The 18,972-nt window shown below is 40.2% G+C and overlaps 1 protein-coding gene across 3 annotated transcripts in view; it reads left to right on the forward strand.

The window, feature by feature from the left end:
• SBF2 (SET binding factor 2) overlaps positions 1–17,317 on the forward strand; it is a 466,812-nt gene extending 449,495 nt beyond the window's left edge. For all 3 annotated transcript variants that reach the window (XM_072725665.1, XM_072725663.1, XM_072725664.1), the window contains 8 exons: positions 4,888–5,014; positions 7,216–7,343; positions 8,550–8,783; positions 9,833–9,937; positions 11,415–11,608; positions 12,476–12,563; positions 14,387–14,518; positions 15,569–17,317. In XM_072725665.1, the coding sequence (XP_072581766.1) occupies positions 4,888–5,014; positions 7,216–7,343; positions 8,550–8,783; positions 9,833–9,937; positions 11,415–11,608; positions 12,476–12,563; positions 14,387–14,518; positions 15,569–15,667 (1,107 nt within the window). In that variant the 3' untranslated portion in view covers positions 15,668–17,317. The remainder of the gene's footprint in view (positions 1–4,887; positions 5,015–7,215; positions 7,344–8,549; positions 8,784–9,832; positions 9,938–11,414; positions 11,609–12,475; positions 12,564–14,386; positions 14,519–15,568) is intronic.
• The last annotated feature ends 1,655 nt before the right edge of the window (positions 17,318–18,972 follow it).

Raw genomic sequence — 18,972 nt, forward strand, 5'->3', positions numbered from 1 at the left:
TGATCTCAGCATCCTGGGATCAAGCCCCACATCAGGCCCACATCAGGCCACATTGGGCTTTGAGTTCATGCAGAGTCCACTTCTCTGCCTCTCTCTCCCATTTCCTCTACTCACTGCCACTCACACGCGCCAACACGCACTCTCTCTCTCTAAAATAAATCTTTTTAAAAATTAAAACTTAAAAAATTTTTAAAATAGAAATTAAATAAAGGATGAAACAATACTTAACAGAAGAAGAAGGAAGCATGTAGATTGTGCTTTTTGGAAACCACTGTGGTACTTTACAACAGAAGAATCTAGGTGTCCCATTAACAAGGAGGAAAAAAGCCAGTGAACTAGACAAACTGAGTCCCTGGGAGATAGGACTAAATGGAGAAAGTATAATTTTTCTTTTTTACTGGAAATCTAAGCACCAGATTTTGTTGGGCAAATACAATCCGGTCTTCATTTCTCATTATGACAAAAAGACATTTCAAAAAACAGAATTGAGAGCCCAGAAATAAACCCACACATAAATGGACAATTAATTTACAACAAAGGAGCCAAGAACATAAAATGGAGAAAGGATAGTCTTCAACAAATGGGAAAACTGGACAATTACATGCAAAGAATGAAACTAGACTTCTGTCATATACCATACACAAAAATTAAATCAAAATGGATTAAAGACTAGAATGTAAGACCTGAGACTGTAAAATTCCTAGAAGACTCCAAAGACAAGGGAAGCAAAAACAAAAATAAATGGGACTACATCAAACCAAAAAGCTTCTGCACAGTGAAGGAAACCTCAAAATGAAAGAGCAACCTACTGAATGGGAGGTATTTGTTAATCATCTATCTGATAAGGGGTTCATATCCACAATATATAAAGAACTCCTACAACTCAGTGATTTAAAAAAAAAATTAAAAATGGCAGAGGATCTAAATAGATACTTCCCCCTGTTTCTTAATATCAAATTCCAGATGTGGTTATCCAGATATTATTAATCAATCCAGCATTCCGGTCAGTGTGATTTTTTTTTTCCCATGGAAGAAATCTTTACATGCTTGTTTCTTAAACTGTGGCTAAAGAGTTTGGTTTTATTTTTTAAGATTTATTTAATTATTTATTCATGAGAGAGAGAGGCAAAGACACAGGCAGAGGGAAGAGCAGGTTCCCTGCAGGGAGCCCAATGTGGGACTTGAACCCAGGACCCCAGGATCACAACCCGAGCTGAAGGCAGACACTCAACCACTGAGCCACCCAGACGCCCCACTAACAAGTTTTTTTTTTAATTGTTCAATATCTTCTTTTCTGCTTCGAATAGACCTAATAATTAACCCTAGTTTGGGGGTATATTGGTCTTTAACCTCAAGCAGTTAGTGACTACACGTGCCCTGTGGCACACAGACACACCCCCAGTGTCCCAAGCATTGACACTGTGATGCTATCTAAGTACCAATTCCAGTTCAAGCAGGGTGAGTGCCAGGGGCCTTGAGAAGTGTCTAACCTTTCTAACATAATTGTAGGGTCCAGGATTTGTGGTGAGGCTAGTCACTCAATACAGTGTGCTGTGGAAGTATTTTTCCACTTGGAAAGGAGTTTTGCTTCTAGTCCTAGCATATGATCTCCCTGAAATGCTTGTAAGTTCAATTTAAGGTCATTTCCATTATCATTTTCATTCTACTTTACCTCATAAGTGGGTCTTCAAAATTACATTCTTAAGCATATTAAGTATCAGAATAATCAAGGAAAGATACAGACATGTATGGAGCAGTAGTTTCTATGGAGAATAGTCATTGGGAGAACTGTTTTGTCATTTAGAGCTTTGTTTAATAAAAGTTTTTTTTTAAGTTTTTAGAACCTATTATGGACTAAGTCTGTAGAAATAACCCTGAACTCTTCTTCCCCTGTGACTAGCAAGGTTTATTCCAGCATCTGTTGGGGCAAAGTTGTTCTTGGAGCTCACTCTCCTTGAGTACATTGCAGATTCCTCCTTCCTGAGACTCTCCGATGGAAGGGAACCAAGTTCCATCCTGGGCCTGTCTCCTTCTTCTGCCCTACCACCCACAATCTGAGTCACCCCCTCTCTATCATGTGCACACTGGCTATTGGGGTGATGCTATTGATTTTGAACCAGGAGCTCAGACTAGAGAGCTTGCAGTTTTAAAACCTTGGAAGAGGGCACACTACCTAGCTATTCAGAGCCATGTCACAGTTGTCCCATAGAAAGCTCTCCTGTCTTATGGAGACTTGATGCAACAGGAAGTGGCTAAGATCAGGGAAGCAGCTCTACAATATACAAGCCCATTGAATGGGAGTCACACTCTATTTCAATATCTTTTCCTAAAATCCACTTTATATTACTTTAGTTCATTTAAAAAGCCAATAAGAAAATGTTATGGGGGGGAAAACTTTAATCACAGAAAACTAAGTTTCTAACCAGATGATAAACTTTGATAAACCAGTGATATCCAAATCATGACTTTAAATTCTCACTGATTTGTTAGGCTGTAACATCAACATATTACACCCATACCTGCTCACTTTGGCTGACCAAATGTGGATCTACATTGCCACCTTAAACATGGAAAGAAAAACTGGCTTCTAGACAGCCTGCCTAACGTGTTCATTTGAAATAGCTTTTAAGCAAGTATAATTATGATTGGAACTCCTCTCAACCAAATAAAATTCTCTAATAGTCATGAAAGATTGGGCAATATAGAGGTGACATTGTTAGGTAGATTGGAGTCTCCCAAGGTTATCGGCCTACCTTTTGCCAACATTAGGTGGTTCCATGGAGTCTGCATACAGTTTGTCTAAGGTATGCTATAGCAGTAACCATTTCAAACTTTGCCTTTCCATCCCTCCCATATCATGCCTTCATCCTATTCCTATGTCCATTGACCTCACTGCCTAACTTAATGATGATAAATTAGGTTGAAAGGCATAAGCTCCTCCCCCTTCCCTTGGCTCTTGAACATATCTTTCTTCTAATCTACTCTTTTATCCCTCCTCATTTCCAAAGCTGCGCCCTGTATCTGGACCCTTAGCCTCTTGCTTTCCTGGGGCCTTGCTTATCTTAGTTATCAGCTCTTTTGCACAATTTATTCTCTCTCTGTTGACTTCTCCTGCATTGTCTTCAGACAGGCACATATTTCTTGTCCAGAAAAGATCTCTTGGGGGATCCCTGGGTGGCTTAGTGGTTTAGCGCCTGCCTTTGGCCCAGGGCGCGATCCTGGAGTCCAGGGATCGAGTCCCGCATCGGGCGTCCGGCATGGAGCCTGCTTCTCCCTCTGCCTGTGTCTCTGCCTCTCTCTCTCTCTCTGTATCATAAATCAATCAATCAATCTATCTATCTATCTTAAAAAAAAAAAGAAAAGAAAAGATCTCTTGCTATCCCCTAAACCACCAACTCCTCTTCTCATTCCTTTCACTGCCAAACTTCTCTGTACAACTTTTCTTGCTTTACTACACACTATTATCCCACAAGTGCCTGAAAAGCAAGTTATGACTTATGGTAATTTATGTCTGTCAAGTACCTAGCACAATATAAAGCAGTGAATGAGTCACAGACCTTGAGTTCAAATTTGGTCTCACTGGTTACTGTCAAATAACCTTGGGAAATTACTTAATCTTACTCATCCTTAGCTTCTTTGTTTCTAAAGGAAGGGGGCATGGGAATAATAGTGCTAATCTTCAGAGGATCTAAATAGGCATTTTTCCAAAGAAGACATACAGCCAGCCAATAATTATTATGAAAAGGTGATCAATATCACTAATATCAGGGAAATGTAAAATCAAAACCACAATGAGGTATCACCACACATCTATTAGGATGGCTAGTATCATGAAGGTAAGAAGTAACAAGTGTTGGTAAGATGTAGAGAAAAAGGAGCCCTTGTGCATAGTTGGTGGAACTGTAGATTGATGAAGCCACTGTGGAAAAGTAGTTCCTCAAAAAATTTAAAATGAAGTGACCTTATAATCCAGCAAACACACTTCTGGGTGTTTATACAAGGAAGTGAATTTGGTATCTCACAGAGATAGCTGTACTCCTATATTCACTGCAGCATTATTCACACTAGCCAACATATGGAAACAATCTAAGTGTCCATCTACAGATGAATGGACAAAGAAAATGTTATATATGTAAACAATAGAATATAATTGAGCCATGAGGTTAAAAAAAAAAGGAAATCTTGCCATTTGCAACAATGTAGCTGGGACTTGAGGGTATTATGCTAAGTGAAATAATTCAGAGAAGAATAAATTCAGTATGATCTCATTTATATGTGAAATCTAAAAAAGCCAAACTCATAGAAAGAGTAGAATGGTGGTTGCCAGAGGCTGGAGGTTGGATGTAGAGATACTGGTCAACAAGTACAAACTTCCAGTTATAAGAGAAATAAGTTCTGGGAATCCAATGTACAACATGATGACTGTACTTAACAATACTGTATTATATACTTGAAAGTTGCTAAGAGACTAGATCTTAAATGTTCTCACTAAGAAAGAAACTAATTATGTGAGGTGACAGAGGTATTAACTCATCCTGTTATAGTCATAATTTTATAATAGTAAGTGTATCAAATCATCACATTGTATACCTTAAATTTACCGTGTTACATGTCAGTCGTATCTCAATAAAGCCAGAAAAGTATATCTTGCAATATTGTTATAAAGATTAAATGAAATTATTTTATAAAAAAACTCCTAGCATGGTGTCTGGCTTATAGTAGGTACTCAAAAAGGCTGGTTCCCTTCTCACGTCCACTCATGGTAGGGATTCAGTTGATTGAGTGACCAGATGGTCTCCTGCATATTTCAGGTCACCATTCAGTGGCATGGTATCCAATTTTTGTTAAGTTTGATTCTTGCTCTTTTCTTTGCCTTGTCTGTTTCAGGTTCACAACCAATATCCAACTGAGTTTGAATTCAATCTGTATTACTTAAAGTTTTTGGCTTTCCATTATGTGTCTAATCGCTTTAAAACATTTCTTCTGGATTCAGACTATGAAAGATTAGAGCATGGTATGTGTTTGCATTCCCTTGTTCCATCTTTTTTATTAGTCTTGTGTGTTTTCAATTAAAAACTCTAATATACTACCCCCAAGTGTGGCAAAGCCAATTTAGGGTTTTACCCTGAAATATAAAAGTAGAACAGATATAAATGTGTGCCCAGATTTTCAGATTATGTGCTGTGCTAACTCTTAGGGACTACAAATGGTCATCCCTGTAGCACCTTTGAAAGGTAAAATCTGCTTACTACGTTAACATCTCTAACCACCATACCACCATACATCTCATACCACCATAACAGTGGTATCGCTGTTAGAAGAGAAACATTTGACTTAGTTTTTCCATCTCTGATACACTCTGGTAGGAAAGGTGCCTGCCCTTGGAGGCAGTTCGAGTAGCAGGAAAGGCCATGGGCTCTGGATCAAGTAGCCTAGAGTTCAATTCCAGCATTCCCAGTACCACCTGAGTACTTTGGACAAGTTAGGTGCCTCTCTGACTTTCTTCAGTGTCCTCATCTTTAAAATAAGGACAATAATAGCACCTATCCCTGTGGGCCATGATGATCACATTAGGAAATACTTGTAAATTTCTTAGCACAGTGTCTAGCTTATAATAATCAGTCATTGAATTTTAGACATCTCCATCATTATTATGATTTTTAACAGCAGTAATACTTGTAAAGAGTAGATACTATAATACTTGTAAAAAGTAGACTTTCAAAGCCCCTTTCAGCCCCTGTGAAAACTTTCCCCACAGGGATTTTACATTTTTTTATTTTGTTGTTGTTATAGGGAAAAGGGAAGGGAGGATACACAGGATCTTACTAAGACAGTAAAGAAAAAAAAATCAGCTATTTTCAATATATGTATCTGGATATTCATAAAGAGGACTCTTCTAGTGAGAAAATATTTACTGATGATATTTACTGATGTTCTCAGTTTAAAATATGAAATCAGGAAATGTTGCTTTCCAGTGCATACTATTAAATTGTCTAGTATGATATTTCATACTTTTGGTAAAGGAGACAGCACTGGTTCTTATTTATACTTCCAGACCTTTGTCAACTCATAGAATTGTTTTTCCACACATCATAATCAGAAACTTTAATTTCAAAAAAAAAAAAAAAAGAAAGAAACTTTAATTTCTTAAGCACTCTGTGTTGGGAAGACATTAAGGAGAGCTGATTGATTATATTGGACATTGGAGTCACTTGGAGAACTTTCAAAATGACTCATATCTGGGACCCATCCTCAGAGATTCTGATTTAATTGTTCGGAGGCAAAACTTAAACACTGGGGTTTCTTAAAGCCCTTGATTTTTCTGATGTGTGGCCAGGGTTGAGAACTACTACACTGGACTCGGCAGTTAAAAGGTAGACAGGAATACTATTTGGTCTTGGGGGCCTTTTACAGGATTTTGTGCAGCCTTGGGCTTGAAACATTCTTTTCTGATAAACTAGTAAAATGCTTATTGACTTTTGACTGAGTCCTTTCATTCAAAGCAAGACAGCACTGTTAAGAGAGGCACCCTTTCTGGCCCTTTAAAGAAATATCCTCCTTCCTCACCCTTACACATCCTGTATTAAAACCAAAGTGAGCTCATGTGAGTGGCAGATTGACTGTTTGATAGGTACAAGGGTAGCATCTAAAAAGCCCTGAAGCACCCCCCTCTACATTTGGCTTTTGTTAAGTCACCCAAAGATACAAACCATACCCTTCTATCATCCAAAGTCTCCATGACCATGATTTGCAGTATATATAAACCACTAAACAAGATGAAACTTTAAATGGCTTCGTAATGAACAGCTGACAACTGGAAAAAGAAACATAAAATTATGTTTTTAACTGAGCTTCATCATATCAACTCAAAGTCATTTCCTTTTGTCCTGAGAAATGTGTAGAATGATTCCTGGCATGGAGCTCTATGAATCTAGGTAGAGGTGTAGGATGTAGATTAGAAGAAGGTCATGATGTACTACTAAATACTTGGGAAAGCGTTATCAGATGCTTTCTTTCCATTTGGATTTATTTTCCTATAGCTATGAAGTTCATTCTTCTCCTTAGCTTTGCAGTTACCTCCTAAGGTTTCTGTATGTACATTGCAGTTTTGAGAGCCCTAAGATACATTTCACTTTTCATCTGCTACATGCATCATAGTTTTAGGCAAACTGTTGATTTGACTTTTGTTTTAGTGATTTTTTTTTTTTTTAATAGGAACTTTGTTTGACGATAAAGGAGACAAGCATGCCAAAAAAGGAATTTGTATTTGGGAGTGTATTGATAGAATGCACAAGAGGAGTCCCATTTTCTTTAATTATTTATATTCACCAGTGGAACTAGAGGTACAGTAAGAAAGCATTTGTATTTCATTTCCTGAATATTTAGTGTTAAAGTTTTCCTTACTTTTAAGGATATATAAGCTGTTTAAACTTTTTATAAACATTGGACTAGGAAGCTATTTAAAATGCTAGAAGCTATTTAAAAGTTTGGTACACCATGGGTTTGAGTTATGCTGGAATGGAGAATGTCCATCATATTGACCACAAAGATTAGGAGCTATCCCCCCCCAAAAAAAAAAAATCTAGAAAGGATAAGTTAAAGAAAGTCAAAGCAAGGCAACTTTCCATGGGAAGAAAGACCAAACAAAACTTGAAACCTCAACTAGTTATCTAAGCTGAAAAAAATCTAAAATACTTTAGAAAAGATTTCCTTAAGTCCATTTGTACCAAAGCCATGGAAGAACCCCTACAGGAAGCAGGGTTGTTTCGAGCCCAGCCCAAGAAGGATGACATCTCAGGGGCAACCATGCTCTGTGATGCACGTCTATATGAAGTGAGCTCTGGGATGGAGCAGACTGGTTGATGAGCAGTACCACCCTACTCAGGGCAAGAATGTCCCTGCACTTAGCCCCATACATTAGGACTCCACTGTCCTTTTTCCAGCTGTCTCCTCCTAAAGTACAGAGCACAAGAAACCAAGTGTATGTGCTTCGATACCCTTTCTATATCTAAACCATGCCCCAAAATTTCTTGCCCAAATATAAGTTACTCATGAGAGTACTTCTCCCAGTCTGTCTCCCAAACCAATGCATGTGCCCCTCAGCCTCAGGGGTGCCTAAGAAGTAGCTGTTGGGCCGGGAGGAGAAAGAGTTTAGCTCTGTGAGCTGGGGTATATATACACATTCATAAAAGACCCTCAGAATATAGGACAGAACCAAGATGAGAGGAGCAGGGACTTAGGCTGAGGACTGGGACCTGGGACCAGCTTCCCCAGCGCCACCACTTTCTGGTGTAGAATTCCAAGGAGTCCGAGATACCTCATATTGAGCCTGGTCTTCTAGGCCATTAGGAAGTTCTATTTATCAAGGTAAGAGGAGAGACATCTTTTATTTAATAGTTTATCTTGATGTAAAATACTTAAATATTTAGACATCTGGTATTTGAACATCCATTCATGCTCTTGCCTTAGACCCTGCAAATATTAGGGGCTGCCAGTAAACCTGAGCTACTTTGAGGTCAAGATGATATTTCAGAATTCTCTTTGAACAGGCCCTGAAGCCCAACGTAAATGTCTCCAGCCTCAAGAAGTGGGATTACTACATAGAGGAGACCCTTTCCACAGGGCCTTCATATGACTGGATGATGCTGACCCCCAAGCAGTTCCCTTCTGAGGACTCTGAAGTGGCTGGAGGAGCTGGGCCCCAGAGCCAAAGGAGAACAGTGTGGCCATGCTATGACGACATCAGCTGTGCTCAGCCCGATGCACTCACCAACCTTTTCAGTGTAAGTCAGACCTATGGAGACATGCACATAGGGTGCCTGAGGCCTCAGGAACCAGGCTAAGTTAAAACTGGTTTGTAAACTTCCAGACATGGATGGCTCTCTTCACTCTGGGCTAGTGTTTTAAGTGGCACTTCAGGAGGTTGAGGAAACCAAATTTGCTCCCCAGCAGCAGCAGGGGACCAGGCTCAACTACTAGAAAAGAGTCAAAAAAAGTAAGTTTTCCGGCATTATGAGGAAGCAATCAAACAAATGGAGCAATTTGCAGCTTCCCAGCTGTTTTAGCTGCCCAGCAGCCTGAGTCAGGCCTGGGTTATGGCTTTTGTGGGTGCTTTACTTCCTCTGGTCAGAAGTGTGGGGAGTTGATGGTCTGATGGGAATACTGCCAACCATCTTCTACAGGGAATATTCTGGAGTGAAACTATCCCAGCAGTAGTCACCCTGATGAGAGCAGCAGCCCAGGGAAAGGGTTTGAGCCCTGAAAGGGGCCAAATAGTTCCTGAAGAGTCTTTGTCCAGCCTTCTGACTGAGAGGAGTGTGTATGCTGCAGTGAAGGCACTGTCACAGAGGCAGCTGCTCTGATCTCCAGCTTCCCTCTCTGAAGGAAATTCCATTCCTTGGGCATTTCTTGGTTCATCCTTTCCACATCTGGTTTTAAATCATCAGAGTTGGGGGTTCCTCTGTCAAGGACAGACCCTACCTCAGCTATTAGGGTTTGGACACCAGCCCAGTGCTTGACCTTTTGCTGTGGCCATTAGATTTCCTGTGGGCTGGCCAAAGGTGAAGGTGTTTGGGATACATATTTGATCTCTTTATTTGAGCTATTGTATACAAAAGGGCCTGATTACAGAGCCTAATAAATCACCTTTGCCACAGTGCACCACACTAGCTAGAGGCTGCCACCACTGTTGTTGGCTTAGGAGACCTCTGAGGCCACCGACTTTAGCTGCCTTCTGGCCATGTTGTTCACCAGGCCCAGTACAGGCTCTGGGACACATTCTGATTTCTGTGAAATACTTAATGTCAGAAAACTCCTTTTAATTACTTCACAGGAAATTGAAAGATTGGAACATAAATTGAACCAAACCCCTGAGAAGTGGCAGCAGCTATGGGAAAGAGTAACCATGGACCTTAAGGAGGAGTCCAGAGCAGACCGTGTGAGTTGGTAAAATCCTTTGAGGAGCTACTTCTGAGCTTTTTGAGAGTGCTGGGTCAGGTAACCCAGGTGGGTTTTTGGCCAAAGGGAGGGGTGGAAAGGCCATACCCTGGAGGTCCAGGGCAAAAAGTTCCAAATGACTGAATACTTTCTGAGTGTCTCACTTTACCGCAATGACATAATACTTGTGTTTCAGAGCCCCGCATCCAGGGAAGATTACTGGGTTCTTTTCTATCTGTGCCTCTGTGGTTTCAGCTGATTTTCTGCCACATGAACGGGGAAGGGAACACTAGGACCATCTTTCCTTCAGAGAAATAACCAGAGAAAAGAAAATACATTTAAAAGACAAATTATGCAACTTTCTGTTGCTCACATCCCCCTTTTCTGTTTCTGAACTAAGAAACATTTATCATAACAATATTTTAAAAACACACACTCTGTTTTCTGTTTTTCATACCCTCTCTTATGTTTTTATCTTAAACTTTTATCAGGCATGTAATATGTGCAAGAGGCCATGCTGAGCACCACCCACACTTTAACATCTTATGTAACCTATAGTAAGGGGGTGGTGTCCCTTCCCACGAGTGAGGGCTCAGACACAGAGATCACACACCTAGTACTTGGTACAGCCACCATCAAATCCAGATCATACTGGCTCCAGATGCAACAGAAGGGAAGTCAGGACAGATGTAAGTGTTCTGAATAAGATTTCAGAAAGGGGAGGTCACCAAGGTCCGATGTCACAGAGAGACAAGGAGAGTATTTATTCTTTTAAAGAATACAGTACACAGATAATTGGATAAAAATCACCTATAATTGATAGCCTAGGGACACGTGGGTGGCTCAGTGGTTGAGCCTTTGGCTTGGGTCATGATCCTGGGGTCCTGGGATCGAGTCCTGCATCAGGTTCCCTGCAGGGTACCTGCTTCTCCCTCTGCCTATATCTCTGCCTCTCTTCCTGTGTCTCTCATGAATAAATAAAAATCTTTTTTAAAAAAATTGATAGCCTAGGAACAAACCACAAGCTGTCAAACTTGTATCATTCTAAATAGACATATAAAATGGATTTACTATACATACTATTTTAAAACCTTCTTTCTTTTTTATTTAATATGAGGTATACATGAGCTTGCATTTATCACTCACTATAGTCAGCACAGCAGTTTTAATGGCTGTCTAGAGTTCCATTATATGGAAATCCCATTTTTTTAACCAGTCCCCTAATGATAGACATTTAGGTTGTTTGTGGTTTTTTACTATTATAAAGAACTTGAGAATACACATCTTTGTACATATATTTTATTTATTGCTCCAGTTTTCTTCTTGAGATAATTTTTTAGAAATGAAATTCTTGCATGAGTTGCTCAATAAAATCTTTATAAAGCTTTCCTAACTTTTTTTAACTTAAAATACAAATTTATTATCTTACAGTTTAGGAGGGTTTTATTTTTTTTTATCAAAGTATAGTTCTTTTTCAGCCACAGAGACACCCTTCAGGCTCCCCAGGAATTGTGTCTACCAACCTCCCCTCCTGTCAGAAAAGGTCTCTGCTGCACCTCCCAGACAGCAGTGCAGGGCAGGAGCACAGTACTAGCGTCTCCCCGTCCAATGGTGTGGACCGAAGAGCAGCCACGCTGTACAGCCAATATGCGTCCAAGAATGATGAGAACAGGTGGGTGTGCCAAGCCCTGCCCAAGGCTGAACCACCTGCCCTGCAATAAGCTGGCCAGTGTAAGACAGCCTTCTGTGAAATTAAAATTGATTTGCCTTCATTCTTTCTTTGTTTCTATTGTAAATGTGTCAGATGGCTCGTTGAAGAGAAAAAATCAAAATTACAACTAAAATAATGTCAAGAGGTTATAACAATTTTTGGTTAAGTCCTGGTTATTATTATTTCATTTCTGTCAGATGATTTGAGGGAGTGTTAGCCAGCACTTTCTCAGTGGTGGACATCAGAAGTTCAGTTCAGGGCAGCCCCGGTGGTGTAGTGGTTTAGTGCCGCCTGCAGCCCAGGGTGTGATCCTGGAGACCGGGGATCAAGTCCCACATCTGGCTCCCTGCATGGAGCCTGCTTCTCCCTCTGCCTGTGTCTCTGCCTCTCTCTCTCTCTGTGTGTCTCTCATGAATAAAGAAATAAAATCTTTAAAAAAAAAGAAGAAGAAGAAGTTCAGTTCATATTAGCTTAAGCAAAAGGGAATTCACTCACATAGACAGGGAAGGCCAAGGATGTCCCAGTTTCTCACATAGTTATCTTCAGGCTTCTGTTCATTTGCTGGCTCTGCTTCCCTGTAGGGGTTGCATTCCCAACATGGCACAAAAGATGGCTACGGTGAGCTCCAAACCTCTCAAGTTTAGTAATTATAGCAGAAAAAGGCAGTTTCCCCTAAAGGTCTAATAGAAAGATTCTGGAGAGAATTCTGGCTTTTTTTGGACCATCTGAGGGAAAGAGCCTTGACAAACAAAAACAACAGACATCCCCATTCACAGCACTTTTTAAATGAAAAACCCAAATTAACTGCCCTGTCATCATTTCTTCTAGGTCCTTCGAGGGAACGCTTTACAAAAGAGGGGCTCTGCTGAAAGGTTGGAAGCCCCGTTGGTTTGTGTTGGATGTAACAAAGCATCAGGTAATACTGTCAAGGCCTTCAGAAATCATCTTCTCTCTAGGCTAGACTGCAGCCTCACTCTACCTTGGAACTGACCAGTCACCCTGGAACCAGAGGAATACACATTTGGATTCTAAAAGCATTCATCTCTAAAATGGAGTCTACTGAGAAGCACTTGGGTGGCTCAGTCAGTTAAGGATCCAATTCTTGATCTTAGCTCAAGTGTTGGTCTCAGAGTTGTGAGTTCAAGCCCCACACTGAGTTCCACACTGGACATGGGGCCTATTTAAAAAAAAAAAAAAACTAATATATATGTATATGGGGGTGTGTGTATGTGTATGTGTGTGTGTGTGTATAGGAATCTGTTGAGAAAGATACAAACTAGTACCTCTATACAGTGTTCTGGTAGGACCTGCACCTAGAAGACCATTTCCAGATAAAGATTTTAGATGGGGACCACATTTCTTTCTCCTCAGGGCATTTCATAAAATTTAGAGAGTCCTTGTGGAAGAGTATAGAGAATTTGTTTACAAATATGCAATGGAAACCCTTTGGGGGATTGTACTTCAACATAACAACGTCTCTGAAATCATAGAGAATACGCTGTGGAGACAAGTTCCATTAAACCACTAAATATAACATAGGACAATGTCATAATTTTTCTGTAATTTATAATTACACCAAATTATACTTGGATTCTTACCAATCTTTTGGATATCTTTAACATGAAAGGTATACAGTTCTTCCATTTAGACCTGTTTACACCATGCATGACTGGAGAGACAGAAAAGTCTGAGGCCAGAACCACAGTGACAGAGGCACCAGACACTTTCCTACTGTGTAAGTTAGAGAGTAAAATCCAGGCTTATTTAGTTAGAGAATGATATCCAGTCCTGGCACATAATAACCACTCAGTCAAATGTTGAGCTATTTATTGTAGTTTTCAAAAATCACTTTATATTTACATGCTGTTTGACAACTTGTATTTTTATATATATCTTGAACATATTTTCCTACCAGTTTATAAAGATCTTCCTTGTCATTTTTGAAAAGTTTACATAGTATTCCATATTATTGATATAATTAACCAACCATCATATAATTAATGAATGCCCCATTGAAAGAAGATACATCTTTTCAGTTTTTAGCCAATAAAAATAGTGCTGGAGGAAACTTCTTTATGTATGTCTCTGCATGCTTGTGGGAATGCTTCTGTAGAGATGAGATGTATCAATAGGCAAAAACATTTTAAATTTTGGTTGCAATTGCCAGATTGTAGTCCAGAAGGTTTCTAACAAATTATATGCCCCACTAACAATGAGAATACCTAGTGCCTTACATTCAGCCTGAGTATTATCGACCATTTTTAATATATCTCAATCTAAGTGAAAAGTGAAATCTTACTGATTTCATCACCTTTCTTTCATCAGTGAGGTTGCTCACCTTTTCAGATGTTTATAGGTCATTTGCATTTTTTCTGAGACTTGCTTGTTGAGATTTTTTTATTTTTCTACTAGATTGTTTATCTTTTCCTATAGCTTTATAGGAATTCTGTTTATATTCTAAACAACCTCTTTTTTATATGTTACTTTTTTTATAATTGTTAGTTAACATTTAAATTGATTTTTTAATATGTAATACTTCATGCATTCAAATTTCAAAAAAACATGTCTTTTTCCTCTTTCTGTCAGCCAACTAGTCCTCCTTCCTAGAAGCAAGCAGTGTTTTTATTTTCTTTCTTTTTCTTTCAGGCAGGGGTTAGTATCCAAATACATTTTGAAAAGCCATGCCATTTCCCCTTTCTGTTTTTCTCTTACATCCCATCTGTATCCTTTTGGTTCCAGCTGCGATATTATGACTCAGGTGAGGACACAAGCTGTAAAGGCCACATTGATCTGGCTGAAGTAGAAATGGTCATCCCTGCTGGCCCCAGCATGGGAGCCCCAAAGCACACAAGTGACAAGGCTTTCTTTGATGTAAGTTGATCTTACTTGTCTTTTCCTGGCTCTGTCTGGATATGATTCCTTATAATCCATCCACCTCTAAGAATTATGGAACCTCAAAGCAATTAATGATGACAGCAGATCGGTTGCAGACCCCCTGGCCATGGGAACTGCTACAGAACTTGAACTCAGCGCTCCATCCTCAAACCTAACCTCTTCCAGCTGTTCAGATGTCTCAGAAAGACTGCATGTTGCTTTGCACAAAGGACTTCTTCAACGAGTGTCCAGCCACATATGGAGGCAGATGAATTCCCTGTTAAATGTTTATTTTACTCTCCACCTAATGTCAAGAACAGATGCTACTTCCTTTTAGATCCAGTCATGCTTGACAATCCACAAAAATTGTCCTTAGTCATACGTGATGCCTATTTGCCCTAACATCTTCAGCAGATCTTAGGTGGGCCTTGGGGCATTTTATGGGCCACATGATAGAGTTCTTATCTAGTTCCCATAGCCAAGCAGAGCTTCATAAAGAGCACGGTCATACTGTAGGGCTCTGTTCTGGCTATGAAGCCATTTCCCTGAGTTTGGGCTTCCAGTGTGCCCCCAACTGAAGCCTTTAGAGAGGGAATGGAGAATGGACAGGAAAGCCAACTTCATCATGGTATGGATGAATCTCAGGCTTCCCCGAAGAACACAGGGAGCTTCCATGGCACCTTTCCTGCATTGGTACGGTGCATGGGAGAGGCCCGAGACCCCATCCATTCCTGACCCTCCTCCTTAGTCAAGGAAGTCCCCCAAGAAAATGCAAAATGAGGCTCTCCTAGCATGTCTTCTTTTTCTGGTAGTACCCTTCTAGTAACATCTGCAATAACTTTGGGGACCAAAAAAAAACAAAGTGACTGTAAAGACAATGACAGTATGGTAGTGGAAGGGAGGAAAAACAGAGTTCTGGGGCAGTATGGAAAGGGGGGGTTCACTGGGATTGATTTGCACACTTATCCAAAGAACAGTGTGCAAATGTGTATAGAACATAAAACAGGCTTGCCCTTCATCCATAGTTCTCTTCATTTGGTTTTGTAGCTCAAGACCAGCAAACGTGTGTATAACTTCTGTGCCCAGGATGGACAGAGTGCCCAGCAGTGGATGGACAGGATCCAGAGCTGTATCTCTGATGCCTGATGCCCATGTTCAGCCCAAGCAGAAGAAGAAGAACTCATGCTGTCAGATAGAACAAAGTGCATGAATCCTTGAGGAGCTGACAGCTTCCTGTTTGGTTCTAATGAGTCATCCCAGGCCTAAGATTCTCCTGCCCAGTCTTACCCAGTGCCCTCTTTGAGCAGTTGCTATGTCTGCTTAGCTTGAGTGAATGTGTCACAGAGGTCTGGTCAAGAGCCCCAAGCATTCCCTGTATCTTGTACTAGGTTGTTCTAACAGGGTCTTAGTGATTAGGGATCAGAAGAATGCTTACTGAGCCAACTGTATCCATCCCCTAGGCAAAATGACTACCACTTACTTGACTCCTTCTTGATGAAACTAGGTCCTTTTTTTTCCCTAAGGTCATAATTTCCTTAGAGAGCTCTCTGACAAGCAAAAATCAAAACCCTCCAAGATGATCTTACATGCTGTCCAGAACAGGTTCCCTGCAGAATAGCTCCTATTCTTACTGCCTGACCTTAGAGATACTCAGTTCTCTGGTGCTGCCAAAAGGTGCTTCCATGACCCCTGCTTGGCCACTGGGGATCACAACAAGAACCTCAGTGCTCAGTGGCAGGCAAAGGGGGAGCACACAGCATTCTCCTGAAGGACAAAGATGGTCCAGGGAATGTTGCAACAATGACCAGGCCAATGCAGGAAAGTACTGCTTCCAAAACACTGAATTTTCTAGGCCAAAGGTGCCCTGAGGATCTAGGACTTTGTGTTTCTATGTATTCTTCTGCTCCCTGACAGCTTCTTACACAAAATAGCATGCACAGAGCCGAATGCACTAACTCACAAAATAAACACTTGCACTGAACTCTTAATGAAGTGAAGATGTTGGAAAGACAGAAGCCAGCTGTTCATGAGCACACCACACCTGTGACGGGTTTTGTAGACAGCAGTGACGCTGTGGCATGATCAGATACTTAAACAGCACTTCTGCACATGAACAGTAAGAACTGTTTATAGATTTTCTTTGCTATTGATAACATTGTGTTTGTTCAGCCTAAGATCTGTGGAATGCTGTTTGTTCATGGTGAACAGCAGCCGCATCTCTGCTACAGGCACCGCAGCCAACTAGAGTCAGAGGTAGCTAGATCATTGTTTTGAAATGTTAATATGTTAAATACCAAACTAATATTTCAAAAGTATGTATATATGATTTCTATATCCTTGTTTTTCAGATAGCCTACTTATAATTTAATATAAAATTAACTGTTTCATGCATAAGATTTCAGTAATGAAAATAGTTCCCTTTTTAAAAAATAAAAAACCACTTTGTCTTTGTAGATTACAAATAAATCAGATTTTCAAATTTAAAATTACACACTAGGAAATAGAACTGTGTTAATATATAAGAAATTGAGGAATAATAAGAATGAAGGACTTTTCTATCATTTTCATTTTATAAATTGCCACCTGTGAAAATGATTTTTGCACATTATTTGTATTTTTTCTTTGTATATGAAATAATTTTTTGTACTTTGTAAAATATGGAGCCCATTGTACCTTCAGCTATTTGAGACTGTACACAGTGCTTCTTTTATAACTGGATTCTTTTAACTTTCATAAAGGTGTTACATGCCTTACATTCACTAACCACCTTGAATTAAATTTATTTCTTAAGAAAAAGCATCATCTTTTGCTGTGAAATAAAACTCACTGTGTAGTGCATAGTACTCAGAAGGCAACATTCAAGATTCATACAGGAGACTAAAAGTTCAAGGGTAAAATGGCCCATCCTGTGTCTTAGTTCTATTAATGCCATCACTGCCCTTTGTATAGGAAGTAACCAGACACACTGGGCATGCTGGCATGAGCTTCTGGGTTCTGGACACACTGGCTTTAAGAGTTTAAGTAAGAGACCTGAAGCTACTCTTCCCACTCTGTGCCTGTAATAAGCTGTGTGAAATTGGTGAAGTCCTTTATGTCTTCTGGGTCACGGTTTTACCACCCATGGTATATGGCAATTTGTGAGAATTTTAGGCAGGATAAACAATTCTAGTCAGGTGTTTTTCTGCTGGTTTTTCTGCTTCAGGAAATTGTTAAACAGCACAAATGAAGGATCAGTGATTTCAGTTCTGGACTATACTTCTTCTAGTTAAACCCTTGAGTTTACCTTGGGGACCTTAGCCACATCTCAACATGTATCCAACAGAATGTAGGTTCTCATCTCAGGGCTGAACCTCTTAAGTCTTTTGATATCCAGGAGCCCTCTCTGAGCCAGGCAGAATGGGCCCCTGGCGCTTTCAGATTCCCTCAGTCTAGAGGGCTCATGATCCAGGCTGGGCCCTCAAGCTTCATTGGTCCCAGGCCTCTCTGGTCTTGGGACCTGCCATTCTGCCCCTGTTGTGTCCCTGAGATTCAGTCACAAGGGAAACCACTTGGAGGTTGAGCACAAGAATATCCAGATGTCCTTCATTCCTCAGGTCTTAGCTGTGAGGGAGAGAAGAGCACTGGATTCCAAGGAAGAGAGACTAGGGCCTAGCATCTTGTACAAAGCTTAACCACCACCACTCCTTACCTGTGGCACTTGAGACAAAGCCTTTCTACAGCCAATTTCTTGAAAGATACACATCTTGAAAAGAGCGTGTTGTTCAAGTCCCATCCCCAGACCCTTTGGCCTCAGTTCCTTATTCTCACCTCCCAAACCCCTCTGCCCAGTGGCCTCTATTCCAGAGCTAGAGCTTAAACTGTTCATGGCATGGCACGTTTGCTTCGCAACAGAAATTGACATTTCTAGATGTTTCATTGGGAGTTCTTTTAAGAGTTATTAAGTCACCCCATCATTCCATAAAGAATTTCTGAACGATCTTAAACTGATAACCAGGATACACCTTCATCAGCAGCAACTGGAGCTATGAATTAAGCAAAGAACAAAGCAGTACTGATGAAGAGAGATGGCTTTGAGCAGCACTGTCAAAGAGATACATAATGCAAGCCATATAATGTATCTTTTTTAAAATAAGAAGTAGATGGTAGTGATTTTAATAACATTTCATCTTATTTTTAATGTATCTTATCTCAATGCCCTTGGCCCCACTCAGGCTCAATCCAGAGGTACTATTCCCATTTTATGGACTGCTGCCAGGCCCATCCGTTTTTATGACTTGATGCATCCAACAGAACCCAAGTCATAATGGACAGTTTCAGATGTCCCTCTTGGTGTACCTTGGTCAAGTGTTCTATCTGTACCAAAGCCTAGTAACATGCTAGAAACTGTTTCTCAAAAGATGTGTAATTTGCTGCTGCTGATAACATGGCCCTGCTGTGGCATCCCAAGGGTC

This window comes from Vulpes vulpes, chromosome 11, assembly GCF_048418805.1.
Source record: "Vulpes vulpes isolate BD-2025 chromosome 11, VulVul3, whole genome shotgun sequence".
Classification (NCBI taxonomy): Eukaryota; Metazoa; Chordata; class Mammalia; order Carnivora; family Canidae; genus Vulpes; species Vulpes vulpes.